This window comes from Chiloscyllium plagiosum, unplaced genomic scaffold (genome assembly GCF_037043375.1).
Source record: "Chiloscyllium plagiosum isolate Xiang-an unplaced genomic scaffold, Cpla_swu_hap1 HiC_scaffold_43, whole genome shotgun sequence".
NCBI classification, from domain to species: Eukaryota; Metazoa; Chordata; class Chondrichthyes; order Orectolobiformes; family Hemiscylliidae; genus Chiloscyllium; species Chiloscyllium plagiosum.
This window is the reverse complement of record NW_028270181.1, coordinates 20447140-20472745: the sequence shown is the minus strand read 5'-3', so window position 1 is coordinate 20472745 and position 25606 is coordinate 20447140. Positions and strand designations below refer to the sequence as shown.

Sequence of the window (25606 nt, the reverse complement as noted above, 5' to 3'; positions counted from 1 at the left end):
CAGGAGAAACCAGGATGAAGACATTGAAAGCAGCAGCAGTTTTCGTTACTCTGGACTCTGCAGGGACGCGCGTTTCCCAGGCTCACACACAAAACTGAAAGTGAATGTATGCAAGCTAGGATGTTGGAATCTGAGACAGAACTGATTATCTCGAGCAGAAAAAAATTCAACAGAAAAAAAAGCCCCATTTAGTTACCTATCTCCTGCAGCCAGGAAAATTAGTGCACTGTGGTAAGTTTGCTTTTACTGTACCCTGTAAATTGTTAATTGTGAACTGCCATGAACGGGCAAATTCATGTCCTGGAGTAGCATGTAATCATTTGGACATTGGCGCTGGTATTTTAATGTGACACTTTTGCAGGTATACTGGGGAAATGAAATATTGCAGGAAGCAATCAGCTGATTTCCACAATTTCACTAAAACTCGGTGCACATTATTAATAACTGGGAACTGTCGTATAATTTATTCAGACTGCAGCATAACATAGTACAGAATGAAAACGGGAGCGAAACGACTTCTAAGTTTGATTATTAGTTTATTTTTATTTACAAAGATATATATTTTCTCCAAATACTTGATCAAGTAAACGACGAAAAGTACAAACACTTTTTGTTCCCGCAAAATTGCCTTAAAACCATCTAAAATTGCCAATTCGGTTAGGGAATATGTCTGCTCTGTAATTTATTTGTTAAAGTTATCCTTCAAGCTTGGAGCTGGGACAGAATACTGAACTGTTGCAAACTGTTGCAAATCCGAATAACTGATAGCCGATTAACCGCCTTTCATAATTCAGATCTAATAAATATCTAATGGAAATTGAGATCACAGATGATCAAATTTGTGAGCGGAGATGGTCTTCCTTGCAATGTCAGTATTATCACGAGTAACAACATTGTAAAGAACTAATTTTTCATCTGACCAACCTGACAACCAATAAATGCAACGCATACTCAGCCGTTTCATTACAAGTAATCAATACCGAGTTACGTCCAGGTGATGATACGGATTGAGGAAGTGTTCAGCTAATTAACAGCGCAATAACTTAACACCGTTTTAATTTGTTGGAAAGAAATTACACCTCCCCTTTATTCAGTCTCTCAGTTAGTATAAAGCACGCCATAACCAAACGAATGGACTCTGAAGGTGGAGTTATGTAAGCAAATGCAATGTTTAAAAGATCAGCACACCCTTTTCCCTTCCGTGTCACTCTCTGCCCAAAGAGTACCCCCAGTTTAAGGTCCTCATTGAAAGTGAGCCACTGTGCCACATTGGGAGGGGGGAGCAGGAGCATTGAATCAGAGACATCCGCAACTGACTGCCACCATGTCCCTGTACTGCCTCAACACTACATTCTCCTCATTGTCAAAGTACAGCAGGTTTATGGAGTGTAAGTTGTCTGGGACGCAGCATGGACTCCCCAGCTCTGTGGACAGTTTCAGGGCATGCACTATAGACTGCACTGTGGCGTGGTTGGTAATCTTAAAGCCTTGCCCCAGTGGGAAGGGGCAGGCCCCTTGGCAGTAATAGGCGCTGTACCCTCTTGGGGAGATGATCCAGCCAGACCAGCCGATCTGCTCGAAGTCCACATACAGAGGATGTCTCTTGCAGGGCAGCATGGTCGGGAGCGGGACAGCTCGGATCTTCCTGCTTTGCGGGAGCTGGGCTAAAGGACTTGGCATTGCGGAAACAACTGACTCCTTCTTCATCCGTGATGGACTGTGGCCTAAATAAAGGGAAACCATTGACGTGATTACTATCACATCACCCGGAGAGAGAGAGAGAACACAGACTGAGAGAGACAGTCAACAAGAACTAAAGTCAAGATTCTTATATTCCTCGTTATGAATTGTGATCAGCGTGTGAGAGAGAGAGAGATGGAAGGGGGTGGGTATGTGTGTGAGAGAGATGGAAGGGGGTGGGTATGTGTGTGAGGGAGAGATGGAAGGGGTGTGTGTGTGAGGGAGAGAGATGGAAGGGGGTGGGTATGTGTGTGAGAGAGAGATGGAAGGAGTGTGTGAGAGAGAGAAATGGAAGAGGGTGGGTATGTGTGTGAGAGAGAGATGGAAGGAGTGTGTGAGAGAGAGAAATGGAAGAGGGTGGGTATGTGTGTGAGAGAGAGATGGAAGGGGTGTGTGTGTGAGAGAGAGAGATAGAAGGGGGTGGGTATGTGTGTGAGAGAGAGATGGAAGGAGTGTGTGTGTGTGAGAGAGAGATGGAAGGGGGTGGGTATGTGTGTGAGAGAGATGGAAGGGGGTGGGTATGTGTGTGAGGGAGAGATGGAAGGGGTGTGTGTGTGAGGGAGAGAGATGGAAGGGGGTGGGTATGTGTGTGAGAGAGAGATGGAAGGGGGTGGGTATGTGTGTGAGAGAGAGATGGAAGGGGGTGGGTATGTGTGTGAGAGAGAGATGGAAGGAGTGTGTGTGTGTGAGAGAGAGATGGAAGGGGGTGGGTATGTGTGTGAGAGAGATGGAAGGGGGTGGGTATGTGTGTGAGGGAGAGATGGAAGGGGTGTGTGTGTGAGGGAGAGAGATGGAAGGGGGTGGGTATGTGTGTGAGAGAGAGATGGAAGGAGTGTGTGAGAGAGAGAAATGGAAGAGGGTGGGTATGTGTGTGAGAGAGAGATGGAAGGGGTGTGTGAGAGAGAGAGATAGAAGGGGGTGGGTATGTGTGTGAGAGAGAGATGGAAGGGGTGTGTGTGAGAGAGAGAGATAGAAGGGGGTGGGTATGTGTGTGAGAGAGAGATGGAAGGAGTGTGTGTGTGTGAGAGAGAGATGGAAGGGGGTGGGTATGTGTGTGAGAGAGAGATGGAAGGAGTGTGTGTGAGAGAGAGAGAGATGGAAGGGGGTGGGTATGTTTGTGAGAGAGATGGAAGGGGGTGGGTATGTGTGTGAGAGAGAGATGGAAGGAGTGTGTGTGAGAGAGAGAGAGATGGAAGGGGGTGGGTATGTGTGTGAGAGAGATGGAAGGGGGTGGGTATGTGTGTGAGAGAGAGATGGAAGGGGGTGGGTATGTGTGTGAGAGAGAGATGGAAGGGGGTGGGTATGTGTGTGAGAGAGAGATGGAAGGGGGTGGGTATGTGTGTGAGAGAGAGATGGAAGGGGGTGGGTATGTGTGTGAGAGAGAGATGGAAGGGGGTGGGTATGTGTGTGAGAGAGAGATGGAAGGAGTGTGTGAGAGAGAGAGATGGAAGAGGGTGGGTATGTATGTGAGAGAGAGATGGAAGGTGTGTGTGTGTGTGAGAGAGAGAGATGGAAGGTGTGTGTGCAAGAAGGAGAGGGAAAGATGGAAGATGTGTGTGTATGAGTGAGAGAGAGAGATTTGGAAGGTGTGTGCATGCATGTGTGTATGAGAGAGAGAAATGGGAGCTGTGTGTGAGAGAGAGATAGGAGTTGTGTGTGTATGTGTGTGATACAGAGAGAGAGAGATTGATAAATATTATCAATTCTGTATTGAACGCTGATCAAAACTGAAAATACTGTGGATGCTGGAAATCAGAAACAAAAATATAAATTGCTGGAAAAGCTCAGCAGGTCTGGCAGCATCTGCGGAGAGAAATCAGAAATCCTCAGAGCAGTTTTGAGGAAGTGTCACAATGAGGAAGTGTCACTGGTTCTGAAACGTTAACTCTGATTTCTGACCTGCTGAGCTTTTCCAGCAATTTCTGGGTGTCTTTGTTAATCACCCTCTAGGACCACGTTAAACTGAAACAGCTTCTTACTCCAGGAGAATCTCAGGTCAAGGTGGATTTTCAATGTAATAGAACCATCAAGGGTTGGCCATGATTGAGACAAACTGCAGTAAGGTTAGGTTTGCCCAAAGTGCTTTTGCAAGTTGCCATTTGCTCTCAGCCGGAATGATACCGGTGGGAAGTGAATGAATTAGCTTCTGGAACACAGAGAGACCCTTTCACCTGTTGGATCGAGGGGCCTGAGAGCCTCGAGTTCACGGTCCTCACTGAAGATCACCAGGAAAGGCCGGGAGTCTGTATGGGCATCGCCATTCTTGGCAAATCTGGCAGCGCTGGGTTGTGACGGGATGCCAGCGCTGATCATGAAGCCGTGGTTTGAGCTGCTATTCCTAACCCACTTCCATACCTGGGGAAGAGTTAGAACCGGTCAATTATCTTCCACACAGAGTTACAGATAAGCAAATTTCCCTCTTCCATCTCCCGTTCACCCCTGACCCTGACCGATAACATCAAGAGCTCAGATTCGACCAGACCAGATGTGTGTGTACACAGAATGCTAGAGTCATACAGCACAGAATTAGACCCTTCGGTCCATTCAGTACATGCTGAACATAATTCTAAACTAAACTAGTCCCACCTGCCTGCTCCTGGCCCATATCCCTCCAATACTTTCCTATTCATGAACTTATCCAAATGTCTTTTAAACGTTGTAATTGTGCCCACATCCACCACTTCCTCAGAAAGTTCATTCCACACGCTATCTACAATCTGTGAAAGAAATTTGCCCCTCCTGTCATTTTTTTAAAAAAGTTCTTCTCTCACCTTAAAAACATGTCCCCAGGTCGTAAAATCCCCTATCCTAGGGAAGTTAAAAATCACACAGCACCAGGTTATAATCCAACAGGTTTATTTGGAAGCACTAGCTTTCGGAACGCTGATCCTTCGGCAACCACCTGATGAAGGAGCTGCACTCCGAAAGCTAGTGCTTCCGAATAAACCTGTTGGACTATAACCTGGTGTTGTGTGATTTTTAACTTTGTACACCCCAGTCCAACACCGTCATCTCCAAATCATATCCTACGGAAAGACATCTACCGCTAACCCTATCTATACCCCTCATTGTGTTATAAACCTCTGTAAGGTCACCCCTCTACCTCCTAGGTTCCAGTGTAAAAAAATCCAGCCTTTCTTTAGAACTCAAACCTTCTGTGACCAGCAACATTACACCTGGAGTATCTCTTAAAGTTATATTCTCAGCTCATTATGGGTGTGAAAATGAGACAAAAAGTGAGGGCAGGAATAATAATAAATGATTGTTTTAATTTTCACGAAGCCTTATTGAACACTGCAATTAATGGTCTAAATCGAATAATAGTGGCATATATAAGGCTCCTGCGTTAATGAACCGCAGTGTGGTGCTGGATCAATGCTTTGCAATTGACATGCCGTCCCCCTGGCTATCAGGATTCGGAGGGGCGTAATGATTCCATTAATAATTTGACAACGAAATTCCCTTCATAAAACCAGTGTCCTGCACTTACTGTCTGAGTGACAGGGAACACCTGCCATCCTTCAGTAGACAGAGGGATAACTCTGGAGGAAATCACTTCAACTCGTGTTCCGCTGCTGTCCAGCAACTCGCACAGATCGACCTTGTAAATGAATAAACAAAAACACAAGACATGAGGCTGAAATCGCAACAACAAGTCTCCCCACTGAGGACGGGGTAATCAGGACACAACCCAATATCAGCTCGATCAGCTGAACAGGAGGAAGACAAGTCATTGAGTGAAAGCGCTCACCCTACACAACTGAGAAACGTGCTGAGCATGTTCTCTTAACTTAAAGAGCCTCAGCTCAGCTTTGAGGAGCTGCTCGTTCCTGCCAACTGAAGTGACATTGAAATAAAACCAGGTCTGGTTACCGTGAACTGTAAGAAAAGAAAGACATTTCCGGGTCAGTGCATCGAGCTGAAACAACCCCTTCCCCACATTCACATGATAATTAACTCCAACAATGTCAAGCTGCCCCTGCGTGTGTATGACTCAGGGGCTCCTGTTCCAGATCTAAACATTTAACCAATCTAGAAAAAATTGACCACTTAACTCACAATATTAAGGGATACTTAGGTCAAATTAATCCTCTTGCATTTTACATAAAATCTACATTTGGAAATATATCGGTCAGGCGTATTTCCTTCCCCCATACTAATCCGGTAAAATAAAGGACAAATCCCCAAGTTATGTTAAAGTATCCAAATTATGTTAAAATCCTTATAATAATCTTATCTAACACTATCCTGCATGGGGAATGTGGCTCTATTTTAATTCTGAATTTGCTGTTGGGTGCCAGTAACTTTTTAAGTGTGTGCAATTTGTTTGCATTTTACCAACCTTTATCCTCATAACTTCGCACAACATTGCCCTGCAACAGTCCGGGAGATTTGCTCACACCATTAGCATCTGCCACAGCGTTGAAGAGATCCAACATGTACCGTGGAGCCCTCCTGAGTGGGCCACTTGCCCGCGGCGTCTCCCCCAGCCCAAGCACCTGGCGAAGCCTCTGGACGGTCTCGGGAACCAGCTGGTCCTTGGCCGCTTCTCCCTTGCTCTCCACTGGGACCCTGGACGAGAGGACTGACAGGGGCCAGAGCAACGCACCCCACCAGTGAGGAAGGAAACGCGCTGACATCCTGGGAGGGTTTGGCTGGGCCAAATGTCGCGGTCACTTCAGAGATAAAGGCTGTTAGCTCTGCCTTTCTGAAACATATTAGAGCTTACATTGAGTCCCGGAGTGGTCCCTCTCAGACACACTATATAAAGCATGAGGGTGCTGGACGCATGTAGCAACAATGTACTAAATCAAAGGTTTAGTACAGGAAAGTAAAACAAAAGAATTCCGGCCGCTTCAAATACACACTATTAATAGATCACATTATTCCTGATTGATGGATTTGAGTTTTGTTTTTCAATGGCTACAATTCTACTCGATCAGAATTTTATGTTCATCTTCAAATAAAGCCAACACAATTCATGCCCCCCAAACCTCAGCAAGCCGCCCTATTTGGATTAAACAGTGATCTTTAGTCCAATATATTTTACCTGTACCTTTTAATCTCTCGTTTCGTTAACAACCATTGACGCCAAACAAGACCCACTCAGCTTTCTGGATTTTTTTTTTCTAAACTGAACATCAGAAGGCATGTTGTTAGCAAGTTATTGTTGCAGACACTGACTTTTCCAATGTATTTTAAAAAAACGGCGTTTTTAGCTCATTGTGAGACGAAGGTGGGTTTTGTTGGAGCAAAACTGGTTCCATTAAATATGTTACTTTCATTTCCAAAATTCAAGTGCAGTTTGTATAGAAGAATTATTCTTTACACAACGCAGTAATATAATGATCCTTCCTCCTAGGAACTGTTTTGTATGTAATGCTCAATTAATATACTGTATATCCGTTCCTTTTACTAATCGCTGCTACTTCAATTTCTGTTGATGAGAAATTAATGCAACAACGCCTTGCTTCGGAAACGTTTTGGGTTGAAGTATTTGCAAAAAAAAATGCAGAAACTATTACCTAGCCTTTATGCTTGGTGCTGACCTTTGCAGTGTTCAGAAATATGTCGGCACTAGTCTTTCAAAAATGTACAGGTCTTATTGCACCCGGGCCAGATATTATATATAAGTCTACTGCAGTGCTACAACAGATGATTACACTAAGGATCTGCCATCAACTGTGCACGGGGAGTATTATGATGTAAATGGTTGGTTTAATTGTCAGAGACACTTTTTTTCCTGTTGGGATCCACATGCCCTTGTTAATTTCTGCTCATCCCGTTTCCCAGGGAACCTGGGTCGCGTTATCTGCGAGCTGCCAGCCGAGGCTTGGAAGGGAAAGTAAACGAAAAAAGCTGACCATTGACGCAAATGAAAACCTGGTGTTTGCTGTCTCTCCTTCCAACGCGGGTGGAAAGGACGCTGTAAATTTCTGTCCTTTTATTTGCCAATTTGTTTCCATTTCTGGTAATTGCATCGATCAGGAAGTAATTTACAGGGTGAGGCCGAAGGAGCTCCACGCCAATATTTCTTGGTGATCAGAATCTGGAGTTCCGGATTACATTCAGTCCAATTCATTCAATCACTTTTTTATTAAAAAAAATAAACGTGAAACAACTCTCACCCATTTCTGGGGATTTCAGTGAGAATTGAAATTAACTCTGCGCCAGTTATCTCTGAAGTGAGACTAACATTCTGTCACAAATTCGGGATCTGGTAACAGTAAGGAGAAATGCGAAAAAAAAAAGACCATAATGTTCCACGCCAATATATACCGTTGTTCAAAAACAAATTACATTCGAGGCAAAGGGAGGGATTTCAACACAGTTTGAAGAGAGGAAAATGCCAGATTCTATCAAATGCATCTCTCGATAGTAAACGTGAGGAATTACTATTTTTATACATAAAAAAAGATTTCGTTTCACAGATCAACAAACAAAAGATTATACTCAATCCAAAAAGGAAAGGCACAGCAGGTCAGGCAGCATCCGAGGAGCAGAAAAATTGACATTTCGAGCCGAAGCCCTTCCCGCAATGTTTATTTTCCTGCTCCTCGGATGCTGCCTGACCTGCTGTACTTTTCCAGCAACCCACTCTCAACTGTGATCTCCAGCATCTGCAGACCTCACTGTCTCCAAAAATGCAAGCCTAAAGAACCGCGGATGCTGGGAATAAAACCCCCCAGAAATTGTTGGTAAAACTCAGCGTCAGTGGGCAGAGAGCAGAGTCAAGTGTTGGCAGGTGCTGCCAGACGCTGCTTGAGCTTCTCCAGCAATTTCTGTTTTTCTTTCAGATTTCCAGCGTCAGCTTTTGTTTGCCCCCTGAAAATATTTCTGGAACAGCATTGACTCACTGTTCAGAATGTCTTCAAATAAAATGGCATCAAAATAAGGATGATATTGAAATGGAAAGTCGTGAAATGCACCGGGGATCACTTCTGCTTCAGTCGTATCCAGTTTCCTGTGAAGGTTATTTTCACTAACTCTCTCTTGATGCCTTGTGATTAAATGTTCGTCTTCAAACTCTGCAAAAAAAAGTGATATTTGTTTTTTTTTCCCAAGTACCCAAAAAGCATTTGATGTGCAAATTCAAAAGCCAAAGTAAAGCAAATTTAATTTTGTGGTAAACTTTTCTTCCAGAACAGATTCATTAACTAAAGGACCCATTATGTGATTATAAAGCATTATTTAATGTGTGCGTGGTGAGGAGAGAGTAATAAAGGCCCATATTTTCATTAGTAGGTTCTCATGAGGCAAGGTTGGAAGAGCCTCATAGGCGTGTTGTTGTTGTTTTTCATTAGTACACAACGATTCCGCTGACATAGTTATCTAATCCAATTCCTCGGTCTATCTCTTCGGTTTCCCGAAGCATTGAAAGGTTAGATCTTGGCGGTGTAATAAGTAAAATGTAATTGATAAGGAGAAGGTAGTTCAGCAAAATGTAATTACATGGATTGATATTAATGCATCTCATACTGTTGCAGGACCCAGCAATACTTCGGTTTGTAAATGATTCAAGAGTCTCGAAATCAAGGCCGAGCACTTTTTCTCTATTGACCATGTGTTGTGGTTTTATACCGCGCAGACTGCAGCTCGACCAGTGGGCACTTTATGCGAACGTTCAATTCGATTTGGCTTTCTGTTCAGGACTAATTTCTGAAGTCGATCAATGCAGGTGGAGTGAGAGAGAGAGACTACACAATCCTGACAAAACAAAAAGCAAAGCAAAATCAGGAACTTGCGGATCTGAAACACCAACAATAAATTGTTGGGGAAACTCAGCAGGTGTGGCAGCAACTGTGGAGAGAGAAACAGAGTAAACGTTTCGCGTCCACTGACCACTCTTCAAAATTGTGTAAGGCATCTCAGGATTAACTTAAGCGGTTTTGGTATTTATGTAAATAAACTTGAAATCCTGTGACCAAACTTCTGGGAACCCTGCCAGTTCAAGCTTATTTGTTAAGTTCTAAGAATATTAAACTTTATTTTTAATAAAGGGTTCTTATTTTACAGGAGGTGAAGTCGTGTCTTGGTTCACTCCCAATTCCTTCTCAAATACCTATAACCTTCTCCCAGTTACTCTTCTCTGAGTTTACACAGATATTATCTGACCTGCTGCCTTTCTCCAGCAATTTCTGGTTGTTTCTGATTTTACTTAAAAAAAACTTGGTGGGTGGTTGCTCTCAGCTGTTCACTTACCCCACCTCACCCCGATTATTACCTCCCTCGCACTCTGCTTGAACCTGAAAATAATATTCACGGTCACCTAACAACCAACTTTCTTAAATGTCCAGCTCGTCATCCTCTGTTCCCAGACCTGCTAGAGAAGGTCACATAAAAGGTTTCATGACGCCCACTGCCAAAGACGGTGGTCATCGATACAGTTAAGAAACAAAGGTTGTGTCCGAATGAGGAATGAATTGCTGCATGATTTAAACAAAAATTACTTAATTCAAGTTCCTGAGAGTGATGACCACATGTCCTGGTCCACTCACGTCGACGTGACCATCAAAAAAAGCACATCATCATCTCTATTTCATCAGGAGGCTGACAACAGTAAATCAAACTCAAACATAGCAGAAGAAAGAAATCAGATAAAATCTGAAGGTTTCCAAGACTGCTGAGATAAGAAGGGGGGGGGGGGGGTGGTTGGTGGGAATTGGATTGAGATGCTCACAAACTGTTTCAGTGCTGGTGCAGGGGAAGAGATTCCGAATGAGATTAAGTCAGGGCACGGGAAGAAGTGCTACAATGATAGGAGAATGGGGTCATGCCTGAATTTGGTTTTTTGTAGATTAGATTAGATTACATTACAGTGTGGAAACAGGCCCTTCGGCCCAACAAGTCCACACCGACCCGCCGAAGCGAAACCCACCCATACCCCTACATTTACCCCTTACCTAGCACTACGGGCAATTTAGTATGGCCAATTCACCTGACCCTGCACATCTTTGGACTGTGGGAGGAAACCGGAGCACCTGGAGGAAACCCACGCAGACATGGGGAGAACGTGCAAACTCCACACAGTCAGTCGCCTGAGTCGGGAATTGAACCCGGGTCTCAGGCGCTGTGAGGCAGCAGTGCTAACCATTGTGCCACCGTGCCGCCCACCAACGGTTGTTGAAGGTGAGTACGTAAAATACAAAGAGCAAGCAGCCAGTCTAAATCAGCAATGATTAATCAGCAATGAGGTGCACTGCAGGGCGGGATAATGGACCAGTTGGGTTTCAGGAAAAGGGATCTTCCTTGTTCTTCCATGCCCCTCCCAACTCTCACTTGGTTAAAAAAACTCACCTTCCTTCAGTTTTGGTGAAAAGTCATCAACCTGAAACATTAAAGCTCTGATCAAAAATAAGTAACTGGACTGGAAACAATAACTCAAGCTTGTCTCTCTTTCTCCAACAAATGTGCCTGCTGAGTTTCTTAACTTGGAAATGTTAACTCTGGTTCCACAGATGCTGCCTGACTTGTTGAGTTTCTTTTTTAGCGTTTTTGTCCTTTGCTATAGCATCCTACGTTTAGATTATTGTCCTATCTTTCTCCTATTCTCTATAATCCATAACCTTCATTTATAGAGTCATAAGATGGACAGCATGGAATCAGACCCTTTTAAATCTTTCTCCTCTCATCTCACACCTATGCTCTCTAGTTTTGGACTCCCCTACCTTGAAGAGAAGACCTTGGCTGTTAACCCTATCCAAGCCCATCATGATCTATAAATTTTTAAAAGATCACCCCTCAGCCTCCGAAGCTCCAGGGAAAATAGCTCCAGCCTTTTCAGCATCTCCCTGTAGCTCAAACCCTCCAATCCTGGCAACATCCTTGCAAATCTTTTCTGAACCCTTTCGAGTTTCACAACTTTAAATAACTAATCTGAGACTTTACAAATAATCATTTCCAGATACCAATCTGTGTCTTAAATAAAGATTCAGCAATTTATTAACACAATAACTTTACATAAACTCTTTGCCTCTACTTTGCCAATAAAAACTCTATCATCATTTGTTTCCTGATCTACTATTTACCTTTAACTGACCTCATTCACAATTCCTAAAGTGAACTGGGGAGGCATTTTTTATGTTGAAGGCATTTATAAATACAACTTACATTGTGAAAAGGAATTTATTTAGAATTCTTGGAAAGAAAACTACATACTTCAAATGGGTTTGTTCAACAAATCTTCAATGCCCACGCTTTTGAGGTTACCGAGCAGTTAATCGATTCAACAATTTTTTTTAAAGTGGGCATCTTGCACTTAAAGGGCAGCATTCAAATTTCAGAGAACATCCTATTGATTAAATTAGACAGGAATTGAAAGGTATCCAAGGCAGGAAAAAAATTAAAAATACAATTCCATTTGTCCATTTGGTTGGGCTATTGTCTTAGTGATCATAGTTCACTCTTGAAACTTTATTCAGCAACAAAGAGACTTTGGAGTGCAGGTTCATAGCTCCTTGAAAGGAGTTGCAGGTAGATAGGATAATGAAGGTGGCATTTGGTATGCTTTCCTTTATTGGTCTGTATTGAGTACAGGAGTTGGGAGGTCATGTTGCGGCTGTACAGGACATTGATTAAGCCACTGTTGGAATATTGTGTGCAAATCTGGTCTCCTTTCTATCGGAAGGATGTTGTGAAACTTGAAAGGGTTCAGAAAAGATTTCCAAGGATGTTGCTAGGGTTGGAGGATTTGAGCTATAGGGAGAGGTTGAATAGGTTAGGGCTGTTTTCCCTGGAGGGTCGGAGGCTGAGGGGTGACTTTATAGAGGTTTACAAAATCATGAGAGGCATCGATAGGGTAAATTGATAAGGTCTTTTCCCTGGGGTGAGGTTTAGGGTGAGAGGGGAAAGATATAAAAGAGACCTAAGGGGCAACTTTTTCATGCAGAGGGTGGTGCATGTATGGAATGAGCTGCCAGAGGAAGTGGCGAGGCTGGTACAATTACAGCATTTAACATGCATCTGGATGGGTATGTGAATAGGAAGGGTTTGGAGGGATATGGGTCAGGTGCTGGCAGGTGGGACTAAATTGGGTTGGGATATCGGGTTGGCATGGACGAGTTGGACCAAAGGGTCTGATTCCATGCTGTACATCTCTATGACTCAAAAGCTGGTCCCGTCACATATATTAATAATGCTTTGAGAAATTATAAATAAATGCATTTCAAAAGCAGTATCTTAAATGCACGCCCTAGTGGTAAATATATGTCTTTTCATTATGTGAAGTACAAAAAATTAAATCCAAACAAATATTCATTTGCATAGATGGGAAATCATAAAATAAATTATGTTCCAGTGTTGCATTTTTAGAATTTCTTATTGGCTATAGGATAACCTTATTATAATCCACATTTGTAAAACTGAAGAAATTAAATGTGTTTAGAATTTTCAGAATTAAGACTTTGTTCCCATCGGAAAAATCATCCTTTTAACGAAGTTTTCTGCCAACCCCTCATTTCAGTCTCCAATGTTCAATATCATTTACTTATTTATTTCCAAAAGTCTTTTTTTCTTCCTCTATCACCACCCTACTTACCAATCACAATTGTCAGGTATTTTCTGCAAGGGACAATGTAAATATATATCATCTAATATATTAAATATATTTTTGAAGTTATCACCAATTCAGGCTATGAAATGAAATCTCAAGAGTTGTGTCATGTGAAACTTCACTTGTCAAAAATGATAGAAAAGGTGTTTTTTATTCAAGTATTTTAATGCTTTGAAAGATTCAATTGAAATGTGAAAATAACCTTTTCTTTGACATTACAACACACTAACATCTACTGTAACAAAGGTACACAATCAACTTTCTAGCATCTTATGCATTAGTTAAGCAAATTAGAGAGCAGTGCTGCATTTGTAAAGCAACTGTAGCAAAATTTTAGTCGCAAGTATTCTTGTTGCAAGGTTTCCAAATAGAGCATTTGAACAAATTCATGAGTTGCTTAGAATTAAATAAAAAGCAGTGTGTCAGAGAGGTAATGAAGGATTTGGAGTGACAATGAGGTGAAGGAATAAAATGGAATGGGGGAACTGTGTACAGTCAGTTAAAAAGATATCACAAAACCCACAGCCATTCTCATTAAGAACAATTGTCTGTCAGTAACTGGGCACAATTTTGTGTTCACCTGTCTGAAATGCACAACAGTAATTCAAAATTACTTATTAGCTTGCTTGGTGGATTTTTTTCAGGATATGTTGTGACCATTGAACAGTGATCAAAGTACACAGTAACAAATAGTTGCATTTAGAGCAATGTTTGATGATTTAATTTGATGTTGAATGCAATTGCACGTTGTTGGAAACAGCAGGTAAACCCCTCCATCTGAAAGTTTTACTAAAACGTTCTCTAATTATTCAGCACGAGCTTTCTCACCCAAAATTACTGACAGGAGAAATTTTACACTCCTCACTTGGATTAGCCCACAAGCTATTTAATTACCGGTTACTGGAGTAGTCATGATTTGCATTGCTAACTTTTCAGTTTAGGTCAAAGAATTGAGGACTCTCAATATGGAACGGTTAAATTATTTCTACAGAAGCTTACATGCGAGGGATAAAAAATTTTTACAATGAAACACTGGACAATCCTTAATACACTCTTAATTCTGTCCAGGATTCAGCCTTAAAATACCTAAGTGAGATGGAAGAGCTAAATTCATAACGCAGCTTGGAAGAGATTGAACATTTAGAATGAGGTCACATTATTGTCAATGTAAGGAGTCAAACACTTGGTCAAATTCTAATTTAACCACCTCACACAAGTTAATTATGTTCAACAGTAAAACAGCAATGTATAAAGACATCTTAAAAAAATCCAAATGGCTGCAAAAAGATGATAATTTTTGATGTAACTGAAGAAACTGAAAATGTTAGTGTTCCTTTTCAATGGAAACTAGGTTTGGAATTTTAAAAGTAAGTTTTCTAATTTAAACTAAATATCGTGAATTCTAAACTGGCATGTTTGGTTGCTAATACTTTTACCTGAATCAGCAGAATGTGGTCCGAATCTCACCTTCAGGCATTCAGCTCTGGAACTGAGGAAGTGCTGTACAATCAGAGGTGAGACACCAGACCCAAGCTACACTTACTCAGAAGGAGCCCAATGTAACACTCAAAGAGGTGCAAGCAATTCTCTAATGTTCTGACCAAAACCATCAAAAACCAGATGATTGGGTGATTGATTCATTTTTTTTCCTGCTTAGGTTGGATGTTGCATTAAGAATGAATACACCTCAAAAAGGTGGCTCACTGGCTGAACAGCATTTTAAAATGCCCTGTGGATGTGATAAGGTGCTACATAAATTCAGATCTTGAGATTTCAGCAGCACACAGGAACTACATAAATTCAAATCTTGAGATTTCAGCAGCACACAGGAAAAAGAACAAACAGCAAAATATTGCGGGCAAGAAATGTTCATATTATGCCTGCTTAAACTGTGAAAATAAAATCAGGCAGTTTAAATGGAAGTGAATGGAGCAATCATAGATAATGCATTATCGTTAAATGTACATTGGCATCACATTATATCTCATTGTCTTTTAATGGACTGGTCTATAGCACACAAAGAAAACAAATGTTATTTTCACTGATATATCCAGTGTTCTATGTTAAAATTTATAATTTTAACCCATGTTGTGATTATATTCATTTAATACCAATTCACTGTAACAAAAAGAAATTTTTTGCAAAGTAGAAAACATCTTTGGTTTATTTAAGATGTTGTATACATTTAGTTTTTAATTAATATTTACAATTGTGTATTATTTACCAATATAATTGGGCTATGCTAATTAAGCATTCCCCAACTTTGCCTTCCAATGGAATCAGGTATAAAATTTCAGACATCTCAGGAGCAATATGGTCATATTCAGGAATACAAAAGAAGTGCTTTGAAATCATGAATTTAAACCTGACACAACACAATGTTCTTTTTCACATGCTGTCCATAGCAACTAGTCAACATTAAATTTTCAGGAAACACAATGCAAGTTAAAAATCTTTAAGTTTATGTCACTGACAATAAAATACAGCTTTCTTGCAGTCTTTTTTTCAGTGCTAAATTTTTATCCCTGCAAAGAAGCAAACTGAAATCAGTTCCCTATCTTCAAGTTTCCTTTTTGACAACACAAATTTGTCATGGATAATTCAAGCTTTCCTAATGAAATTATTGCATTATTTAGCAGCAATTAAACTTAGTTCTCAGTGACAGTACTGACATGATTAGTAGCAGCACCAGGAAAGTTCATCGGAATTCTAGTTTCAGTGTCCAGATCCCATCCCCAGATGCGTTTCTGTGGAAAGTGCACAAGTTTCTAAGAAGTTCTCGGAAAACAGCTGTCTGTGCAGGTGATAACTTGGACTGAAACTCTTGTAACAACTCAGTAGTTGTGGCTTGCCCATCAGTGCTAGCCTGGAATGCAATGAAGTTCCTCATTTCCACCAATAGCTCATCGTGCTCGGTTGGTACAGGCGGGGGCACTGCTGCAGGCTCAGAGCTCTCATCAATTTCAAGGCTTTGAGACAAAGTCAAATGATTCCTTGCTCGCATTTTGGCCAGTAACGAGGAAGAGGACGGGAGCACACGACCTGCCTCTTCTTCTGATGGAACGCCACTGAAGTGAGATTTGGCAGCTTCGTCCTTTTCAATTACAGCAGCATCCTAAGCAGAAAAAGTAAACCAAAGTAGCAGATCTCTACAATTAATTCACTGCCCTCTTAGTCAGTGAAGAAAGTGATCAGACAGCAAAGATTTAAGAAAACAAAACAAGCCAAAATGCCCTCAACTCTTGCAGCAGCTATTGCAGAGATTGAGAAAATTAATCACTCATTTCTAGTATTATAAAGTAAGTTTATCAAGGCTCATTAGAAAACTATATTCAAAAGCTATCTTAAAAAATTGTATCTGTAAAGGAACAGCTCATATTACTCTGATCACTAAACCTCCAACATGTTAAGTGTACCAGCAACATCTCATGGTCCAACACTGAACACTGTTGAAAGATCACATTTTGCTGGATAATGCAGTAAAGTACAGTATGTTGACTTTAAATAAATATGTTTCTAACAGCTGAATCAGAATCTAATCATACTAAAACTGCTTGGTGAAGGCATGCAAGATGCTACTAATTTTGCAGATATCTCAGCATGTTACTTACTGAACTAACATTAGCTCAAACATCATTTGCAATACAAACCCCCTTGCTTAAACTGCAAGCCTAAATAGTTTATTCACCAGCTTGGCTAGGTTTTCACACACCACTTAGTAGCATCACTGAATACAGCTGACCAGTTAACAGACTGGCGATCAGCAATCAAGCACGGTTACGAAAACCAAGAGCCAAGTGTAAAACTGTTTACCAGCCATTTGTTTTGAGCAATGCTTTTCTTAACTTTCCACAATATGTTAGCTGCAGACAGAATATTTGTGTCTATAGTTAATCAGAAGGAAGATGCTTCTGTTATCTCTGTAGAGAAATCCTTTAGTCAATGGCTAAATTATCCTACTTTCCAAGTAGGAACTTAAGTTTATTGGATCCAATACTGGGCACACGTTCGACTTAGTCATACAGCACGGAATCAGACCCTTCAGTCTAACTAGTCCATGCCAACCATGTTCCCAAACTAAACCATCCAACTTTCTTGCATTTGACCCATATCCCTTCAAACCTTTCCAATTCATGTACTTATCAAAATGTCATTTAAATGTTGTAACTGTACCTGCATCCACCATCAGTTCATTCCACACACTAACCGCGCTCTCTCTAAGAAAAAAGCTGTCCCTCATGCCCTTTTTAAAACTTTTGTCTCTTACCTTAAAAATATGTCCCTTAGGTTTGAACTTCTCTACCTTGGGGAAACGACCCTTGCTATTCACGTTATCTGTGCCCTTCATGATTTTATAATCTCATATAAGGTCATCCCTCAAACTCCTACGTTCCAGTGAAAAATGTCCCAGCCTATTTTTGTAACTCAAACCCTCCATTCCTGGCAACACCCTGGTAAACATTTTTCTGAATCCTCTCCAAATCAATAATATACTTCTTGTAACAGGGCGACCAGTATTGCACACATTACTCCAAGCAAGGTCTCATCAGCTTGTACAACCTCAACATGATGCCCCCAACTCCTACACTCAAAGGTCAGAGCAATGAAGACAAGCGTGCTAAATGCCTTCTTAACCACCCTGTCTACCTGTGATGCAAATTTCGGAGGATAATGTACCTGAACCCATAAGTGTCTCTGTTCTACAACACTACCCAGGGCAGTACCATTAATTGTATCAGTCATGCCCTTGTTTGTTTTACCAAAATGCAATACCTCACATTTATCCAAATTAAACTCCATGTGCCATTTCTCAACCCACTGAGCCAACTGATCAAGACCTCTTTATAATCTTAACCTCCTTCACTGTCCACTATACCAATTTTTGTATAATCAGCAAACTTACTCACCATGCCTCCTAGATTCTCATCCAAATCATTTTTATGAATGACAAGCAAAAGCAGACCCAGTACTGACTCCTGTGGAACGCTGCTGGTCACAGGCCTCCAGTTCAAAAAACAACCCTTCACCACCACCCTCTGTCTCCTACCATCAAGCCAATTTTGTATCCAACTGGCAAGCTCACCCTGAATCCCATGTGATCTAACTTTACCAGTTAGTCTACCATGCGGAACCTTGTCAAAGGCTTTACTAAAATCCATGTAAACAACATTGCCTTGGGGCCTGCAGAGCAGGCAATGTCACTAAAGACATGAGGAACAAGAGCCAAACCAAGACATAAAAAGTGAGTAAAGGGTATTGGACAACGGTTTTAAGGTTCAAGTGAATCAGCTGGTCAATAGGATAGAATCACAGAGTTGTACAGCATGGAAACAGACCTTTCGATCCAACTCATTCATGCCGACCAGATATCCTCAATTAAACTAGCCCCATTTGCCAGCATTTGACCCATATCCCTCTAAACCTTTCATATTCTTCTACCCATTCAGATGCCTTTTAAAAATTGTAATTATACCAGCCTCCACCACTTCTTCTGGCAGCTCATTCCATACATGCACTACCCTCTGCGTGAAAGAAAATGCCACTTAGATCCCTTTTAAGTCTTTCCTCACTCACCTTAAACCTATATCCTCTAGTTATGGACTCCCTTACCCTGGGGAAAAGATCTAGGCTACCCTACGTAGCACGTCATGATTTTATAAACCTCCGTAAGGTCACTCCTCAGCCTCCGACGCTCCAGCGTAAATAGCCTCAGCCTATTCAGCCTCTCCATATAACACAAACCCTCCAACCCTGACAATATCCTTTAAATCTTTTCTGAACTCTTTCAAATTTAACATTTTTCCTATAGCAGGGAGACCCGAACTGAATGCAATATTCCAAAAGCGGCCTAACTAATGTCCTGAACAGCCACAACATGACATCCCAACTCCTGTACTCAATCCACTGACCAATAAAGGCAAGCTGTATCAAACACCTTCTTCACTATCCTACCTACCTGCGACTCCACTTTCAAGGAACTATGAACCTGCACTCCAAAGTCTTTTTGTTTGAACACAAAGATGTGAGGTTTCAAAATCAACTTCAAAATTAAACAGAATAAATGATCTTAGGTGCCAGTATCTCCGAGGCTAATTATTTTTCCTTTGTAACAGACTGAAGCTGTGATTATTAATGTCAGTCCAGGAAGCGCAAGAAAGTAACAAAATAACTTTTGCCTGTTCCTCTGGTTATCAGTAGAAACATTAGGGTTAAGTAGAAGAGTTGAAAAACAAACAAATGCTTGTAAAAGATTTTTAAAATGGTCCTTTTACTTTTTACAGTATATCGACAGTGTGTAACCTATTTTAAACTGGAAAACGCGTCTTCTATATTGCAAATTTTATTAATTACATTCAACCAAGAACACAGTACATCACAGGAACAGGCTCATTGGCGGACCAAGTCTGCTCCAATACATGATGCCTTTCTAAACCTTTGCTGAAATGTAGTCTGTATCCCTCTGCTCCCTGCCTATTCAGGTATCTGCTAAATGCCTCTTAAACACTGCCATCTCCTCTGGCAGCACATTCCAGGCACTTACTATCCTCTGTGTAAAAAAAAACTTGCCAATCACATCTGTTTTACATTTTCCCCCCATTTACCTTAAACCTATGTCCTCTAGTAATTGACATTTCTACCCTGGGAAAACGACTGTAATTATCCATTCTATCCACACCTCTCATAATTTTGTAAATGTCTATCAGGTTGCCCCTCAGCCTTCAAAGTTCAAGTGAAAACTAACCAAGTTTGTCCAATCTCTCCTCACAGCTAACACACTCCAAACCAGACAACATCCTGGTAAACCGCTTCTGTACCCTCTACAAAGCCATCACAGCCTTCAGATAGTGTGGTTTAGCAGAATTATATGCAATATTCCAAATGTGGCCTAACTAACATTCTATACAGTTGCAAAATGATTTGCCAAATTTTACATACTTACCCTTGAACAATGAAGGTAAGCATGCCATTTGCCTTCTTGACCACTTATGTTGCTACTTTCAGGGAATTGTGAACTTATATGCCTAGATTCCTCTGTATGTTAATGATTGGAAGGGTTCTGTCACCTGCATTTGTCCAGATTAAATTCCATCTGCCATTTCTTCAGCTGAAAATGTGTTGCTGGAAAAGCGCAGCAGGTCAGGCAGCATCCAGGGAACAGGAGAATCGACGTTTCGGGCATAAGCCCTTCTTCAGGATTCCTGAAGAAGGGCTTATGCCCGAAACGTCGATTCTCCTGTTCCCTGGATGCTGCCTGACCTGCTGCGCTTTTCCAGCAACACATTTTCAGCTCTGATCTCCAGCATCTGCAGACCTCACTTTCTCCTGCCATTTCTTCACACAAGTCTCCACCCTATCCATACCTTGCTGTATCCTCTGGAAGTCCTCCTCACTATCTGCAGCTCGCACAACCTTTGTGTCATCTGCAAAATTAATAGTCAGACCATCTACATTCTCCAAGTCATTTATATATATTACAAACAACAGGGGTTCCAGCACTGATTCCTGGAGAACACCACTGGTCACAGATCTCCAGTCAGACAAGCACTTTTCCTCCCCTGTCTTTTATAATCAAGCCAGTTCTGTATCAATCTTACCAGCTCAGTGCAGATCCCATGTGACTTCAGCTTCTGTATCAACTTATCCTGAGGGACCCTGCTAAAGTCCAAGTAGATAACATCCACCATCTTGCTCTCATCAATAATTTTTGTCAATTCCTCAAAAATCTCAATCAAGTTTGTGAGATACGACCTTCCCCACACAAAACCATGCTTCTTATTGCTTTTAAAACCATACTTTATTCAATTGTGACTAAATCCTGTTCCTAAAAGTCTTCTCCAATAATGTCCCAACCACTAACATGAGGGTTACCAATCTCTAATTTCCCAGATTATCCCTGATTTCTTTCTTAAACAAAGGAACAACATTGGCTATTCTCTAATCCCCTAAGACTCTCTTGCGTCTAAAGAGGTTACAAAAATTTTCCAGAAGACTCCAGCTACCTTCTCCTTCGCTTCTCTCAGTATTCTGGGATAGATCCCATCAGGACTTGGGGGCTTGGCTACCTCCTTTTTCATCTTGAATTACCCTTGAATATCAACAGATACTTCTCCAGATGCACCATCCAACATTGTCCTTCTCTTTTGTGAATACCGATTCAAAGTATTCATTAAGGACCTCACTCACTTCCTCCAGCTCCTCACATAAATTCCCTCCTTTGTCTTTGAGTGTATCTACCTAGCTACCCTCTTGATCCTTACATACATGTAATACACTTGGGATTTTCTCTAATCGTGTTTGCCAAGGAGATTTCATGGCCTCTTTAGCCTTCCTAACTCCTTGTTGAAGTTCATTCCTGCTTTCATTGTATACTTCAAGAACTGCGTTTGTCTTCAGATTCCTCAACCTTATCGATGCCTCCTTTGTCTTTGTGGCTAATTATGATTTGAATAAATTCATTTTGTTTTGCTATGGACCTAGCATCTATAAAATCCCTGAATATGTGGTTACACTCATCAGTAGACAGACTGGCTATTCAAGTCCTAACAACAACTATCAATTGCAGTGTAGGACAATGAGCACTGGTTAAAGTGATTGCAAAATGTTGAGTTTGACCTCAATCCTCAATTAATAAACTGCCAAGCAATAAACTGAGTGCATTCTATCATCCTTTATGACTAGAGTTATTCAAAAGCATGTTAACTATACCTTGCATTTTTCTGGAGTGGATTTGGAAGAAGGACTGCTAGTTGGAAGCAGTGGATTTTTCTTCTGACCAAATCTTGGCCTAGGACATGAGAAAAAGGAGTAAGATTTTGAAATTTCCTGTACATTTTTCAAAATTGTGACTTGCGTTATGCTCACAATTTGTTACTAATTTCACTTTGAATCCATAATATTACATTTTCAGTTCATAATAATGCTGTTTACACATGAATATACTGTGCTTTAAATTCCATAAGTTTCTCTTCTTAATGCAGCTGGTATTCAAATTACGTTAGAAAATAATCAATGGAAAGGAAGGAAACAAATAATCAACAGGACCAGCTGACCTGTAAATTTAGGAGTAAAACTCAACCAATTTGGAAACCAAGCCTCATCAAATGTAATAATGATAGTTTGATGCCAATACTAAGCTGAAGACAAGAATCTGATTTATAGCATTTTCCTTGTAGATACACTCAAGTTGTAATGTGCGAATTCTAATTTTGCATTGTGGGTAACATTCTTGATTTTAATTTTTTAAATATCTCTCTGCAACAAAGATGGAGGAGCTGATGGATAAACAATGCTTCAGAGTTTAAAATCTTAAAAGTGTTGTTGGTTTGCCTTTCACTGTTTTAGTCATTTTATTACGCAGAGCAAAAGATAAGGTTTGTTATAAATTAAGCAGGTACCAGTAAAAGTGGCCATAGAGATATCAAATTATCAGGGAAACCCAATTGGTTCACTAACCTTTTTAGTTAAGGAAGCCTGCCATTCTTACTCTACAGATATGTGTCTGTAAATCCACACAAATGGGCTGCCCTCTGATATAGCTGAAGAAGTCACTGAGTTATATTAAACTGCTTTAAAGATGATCCACCATCACCACATTTTCAAAAAAAATAATTGAACCAAAGCAAAAAGTAAATAAAAACTTTCTTTGTAAAAATAATATTCTGTCTAATATCTTACTTTACAGCAGCTGCTGTTCCTGACAGCTGACTGCTATTGATCCTGGATGGCACACCAGAAGAGACACCCAGGCAACGCTGTCTCGAAGCCTTCAAAGCTTTCAAAGCCTCCTGAGCAACTCGATTAGCTTCTGCTTCAACTAATACATAATCAGGATTGGATGACTCCATAATAACATCATGCTTCATCACACTGTGGATTCCTTAATAAATCAGAAAACAATGTCAAATTAACACTGTCATTTACACAACAATACCAACTTTACAGCATTCATGCACTGAATTAAACAGGAATGAGTCTTGCTAATATGACTTTTTTCAGTTTTCCCATAACCAAATGAAACTAAATGGTGCAATAATAAAATACGAATGGAATAAACAAATCTTTCAGTATCATTTTCAGGTCAATTCACTAATAATCTGCCCTCCTGCTTAATGACATTTGTAAAATTTAACCACAGTGCTATGTAGTATAATTATGTATCTCGCAATGAACATACTAGAGCCACTTTTTGAATACTTGATTCAATACTACCAAGGAATGAAAATCTTACTACTAGAATGGAAATCTTTCATTTGAACATTAAAAACTGTCTTGCAGCCTAAAGATAGATACAAGCAAAATAAATAAAATTTACCAGATTTTTTGAACAGCTTTTCCAAGACATAATCATCACTCTGCCTGCAGACTTCCTTTTCTTTCTGCTCTTCCTCATGATCCCTCTTTTTGATTTTCTGCCTTTTTACCAAGTGGGGGATACGCTCGCCTTCAAAATATGCATCTTTGTGGCGTTTGTGTTTTTTGTGTTTGTGTTTGTACACTGAAAGAGCATCATCGTGCTCACTCTTCGTTATTTGATGTTTTGTTTTAGATTGGTGTTTATGATGAAGTTCATGGCTGTTGCCAGTTTCTTCTAGGTCAGCGCTACTTATATTTTGCAGCTTTTCTGAGTTCTGAGTGCAATCTTTCCTCTCCTCGTTTAGAATGATTTGTCCCGGTGTGTGGCCACGATCAAGTAGTCCAGCTTTATTGCTGAGTGCAGATTCTACGTTATTGTTGTCAGTTTCCTTATGTGCAGAATTGGTTGGTTGATCAAGCCTTCGATATTCAGACTGTGAAACAGTTGGAAATTCAGCACTTTTTATTTCTTGTTTTACCTGAGTAACAGTTCCACCACTGCCAAAAACACTATTCTCTTTTAATTCAGTCTGTGGGTTAACAGAAAGTTTTCCTGACTGACTTTTGTCTGAATGGCACTGGAGAGACAAATCCGGTGGTAACTTGACTTGCTTGCTGGAATCCTGATCTGATAGCATGACATTTCTCTTCCTGAATGAACTGGAACTTTTCCCAGTTTTTTTTCTGGTAGGAGCGTAAACATCCGAACCTGTGCCTAACCAGGAACAAACACATTCACTACAATTAATGGAGAACAACACAATTACAACACTTGTATTTTGCAGTAGCATTAACTTATACAATCATATTTCAAAATTAATCACTCGGTGCAAACTGCTTTGGGATGTTCTCAGTCCATGAAGGCACAACAAAATTACAAGCTTTCTGAGTAAACCTACAAATTCCTGCCAATGATTTCTATCATCTGAAACTGGTTGCTGTGGCCGCTCTGTTTCCTTAACAATCAGATTGCTTAGGTCCCTTCAATTACTGGTCATCATTCTCCACCAAACATGTGGATTTGGTCCATGAACCACCAGCTGTTGGAACAAATGAACAAAGGTGACACTATCCGTGCCAATCGTCAGGAATAGCAACATCACCTGCAAGTTGGAAGGTTATGGTCTCACTCTAGAAAGAAAAGAGCAAAAGCAAAGGCTTTCACTGTAATGAAGTACTGAGGAAGTGCTGCACTGTTGAAAGTGCTGTATTGCACATAGCAAGTTAAGCCATCTGTTTTTTCAAGTAGACTTAAAAAAATGCTATGACGCAAGTCAGAGGCAACAGATAAGGTAGAACTTAGAACATAAAAATGTGTTGCTGGAAAAGCGCAGCAGGTCAGGCAGCATCAAAGGAGGAGGAGAATCACATTTCGGGCATAAGCCCTTCTTAGGATTCCTGAAGCAGGGCTTATGCCCGAAACGTCAATTCTCCTTCTCCTTTGATGCTGCCTGATCTGCTGCGCTTTTCCAGCAACACATTTTTAAGCTCTGATCCCCAGCATCTGCAGTCCTCACTTTCTCCTAGAACTTAGAACAATCAATGTCTATAGTGAAAAGTTACTAAGCAAACTAATGGATTGAGGATGAACAAGTCCCTTGGGCCTGATGGCCTACATCCTAGGGTACTGAAGGAGGGGGCTGCACAGATAGTAGATCCATTGGTTACAATATCTCTAAAGTTCCCTGGATTGGAAAATGGGCTAAATAACGCCCCTGTTCAAAAAGGGAAGGAGGCAAAATGTGGGAAATTACAGACCAGTTAATTTAACATCTGATGCTGGGAAAGCATTAGAATCAATGATCAAGGAACAATATCAGGACATTTGGAAAGTCAAAACATTATCCATCAGAGTCAGCATGGTTTTATGAAGGGAAAATCATGACTAATTTGCTGGGGTTCTTCAAAGAGGTAACAAGCAAAGTGGATAATGGGGATGCTGTAGATGTAATTTATCTGGAC

The 25606-nt window shown here is 40.8% G+C and overlaps 2 protein-coding genes across 4 annotated transcripts in view; both read right to left on the bottom strand.

Moving 5' to 3' along the window:
* Positions 1-695: 695 nt before the first annotated feature.
* On the bottom strand, positions 696-6380 carry LOC122541707 (bone morphogenetic protein 2-like). The gene is made up of 6 exons (XM_087982345.1): positions 6083-6380; positions 5492-5619; positions 5231-5341; positions 3912-4095; positions 1538-1724; positions 696-807 (listed from the first exon to the last, which is right to left on the bottom strand). Exons 1-6 carry the CDS (start codon positions 6378-6380, stop codon positions 696-698), a joined length of 1020 nt encoding a protein of 339 aa, XP_087838471.1.
* Positions 6381-15425: 9045 nt separating this feature from the next.
* Positions 15426-25606, bottom strand: part of ercc6 (excision repair cross-complementation group 6) — a 56935-nt gene continuing 46754 nt past the window's right edge. For all 3 annotated transcript variants that reach the window (XM_087982430.1, XM_043678841.2, XM_043678840.2), the window contains 4 exons: positions 23604-24359; positions 22967-23168; positions 21998-22076; positions 15426-16406 (listed from right to left, as the gene is read on the bottom strand). In XM_087982430.1, coding sequence (XP_087838556.1) covers positions 15990-16406; positions 21998-22076; positions 22967-23168; positions 23604-24359 — 1454 coding nt within the window. In that variant the 3' untranslated portion in view covers positions 15426-15989. The remainder of the gene's footprint in view (positions 16407-21997; positions 22077-22966; positions 23169-23603; positions 24360-25606) is intronic.

Bases quoted from the DNA above. Each gene is read 5' to 3' on its own strand.
- LOC122541707 (XM_087982345.1), bottom strand. From the start codon at position 6,380: ATGTCAGCGCGTTTCCTTCCTCACTGGTGGGGTGCGTTGCTCTGGCCC. The intron at 5,620-6,082 runs GTTGGTAAAATG...CTTTTCTTACAG, and splicing joins GCGAAGTTATGAGGATAAAG to TTCACGGTAACCAGACCTGG. The intron at 1,725-3,911 runs GTGAAAGGGTCT...CCCTTTATTTAG, and splicing joins CAGGCCCCTCGATCCAACAG to GCCACAGTCCATCACGGATG.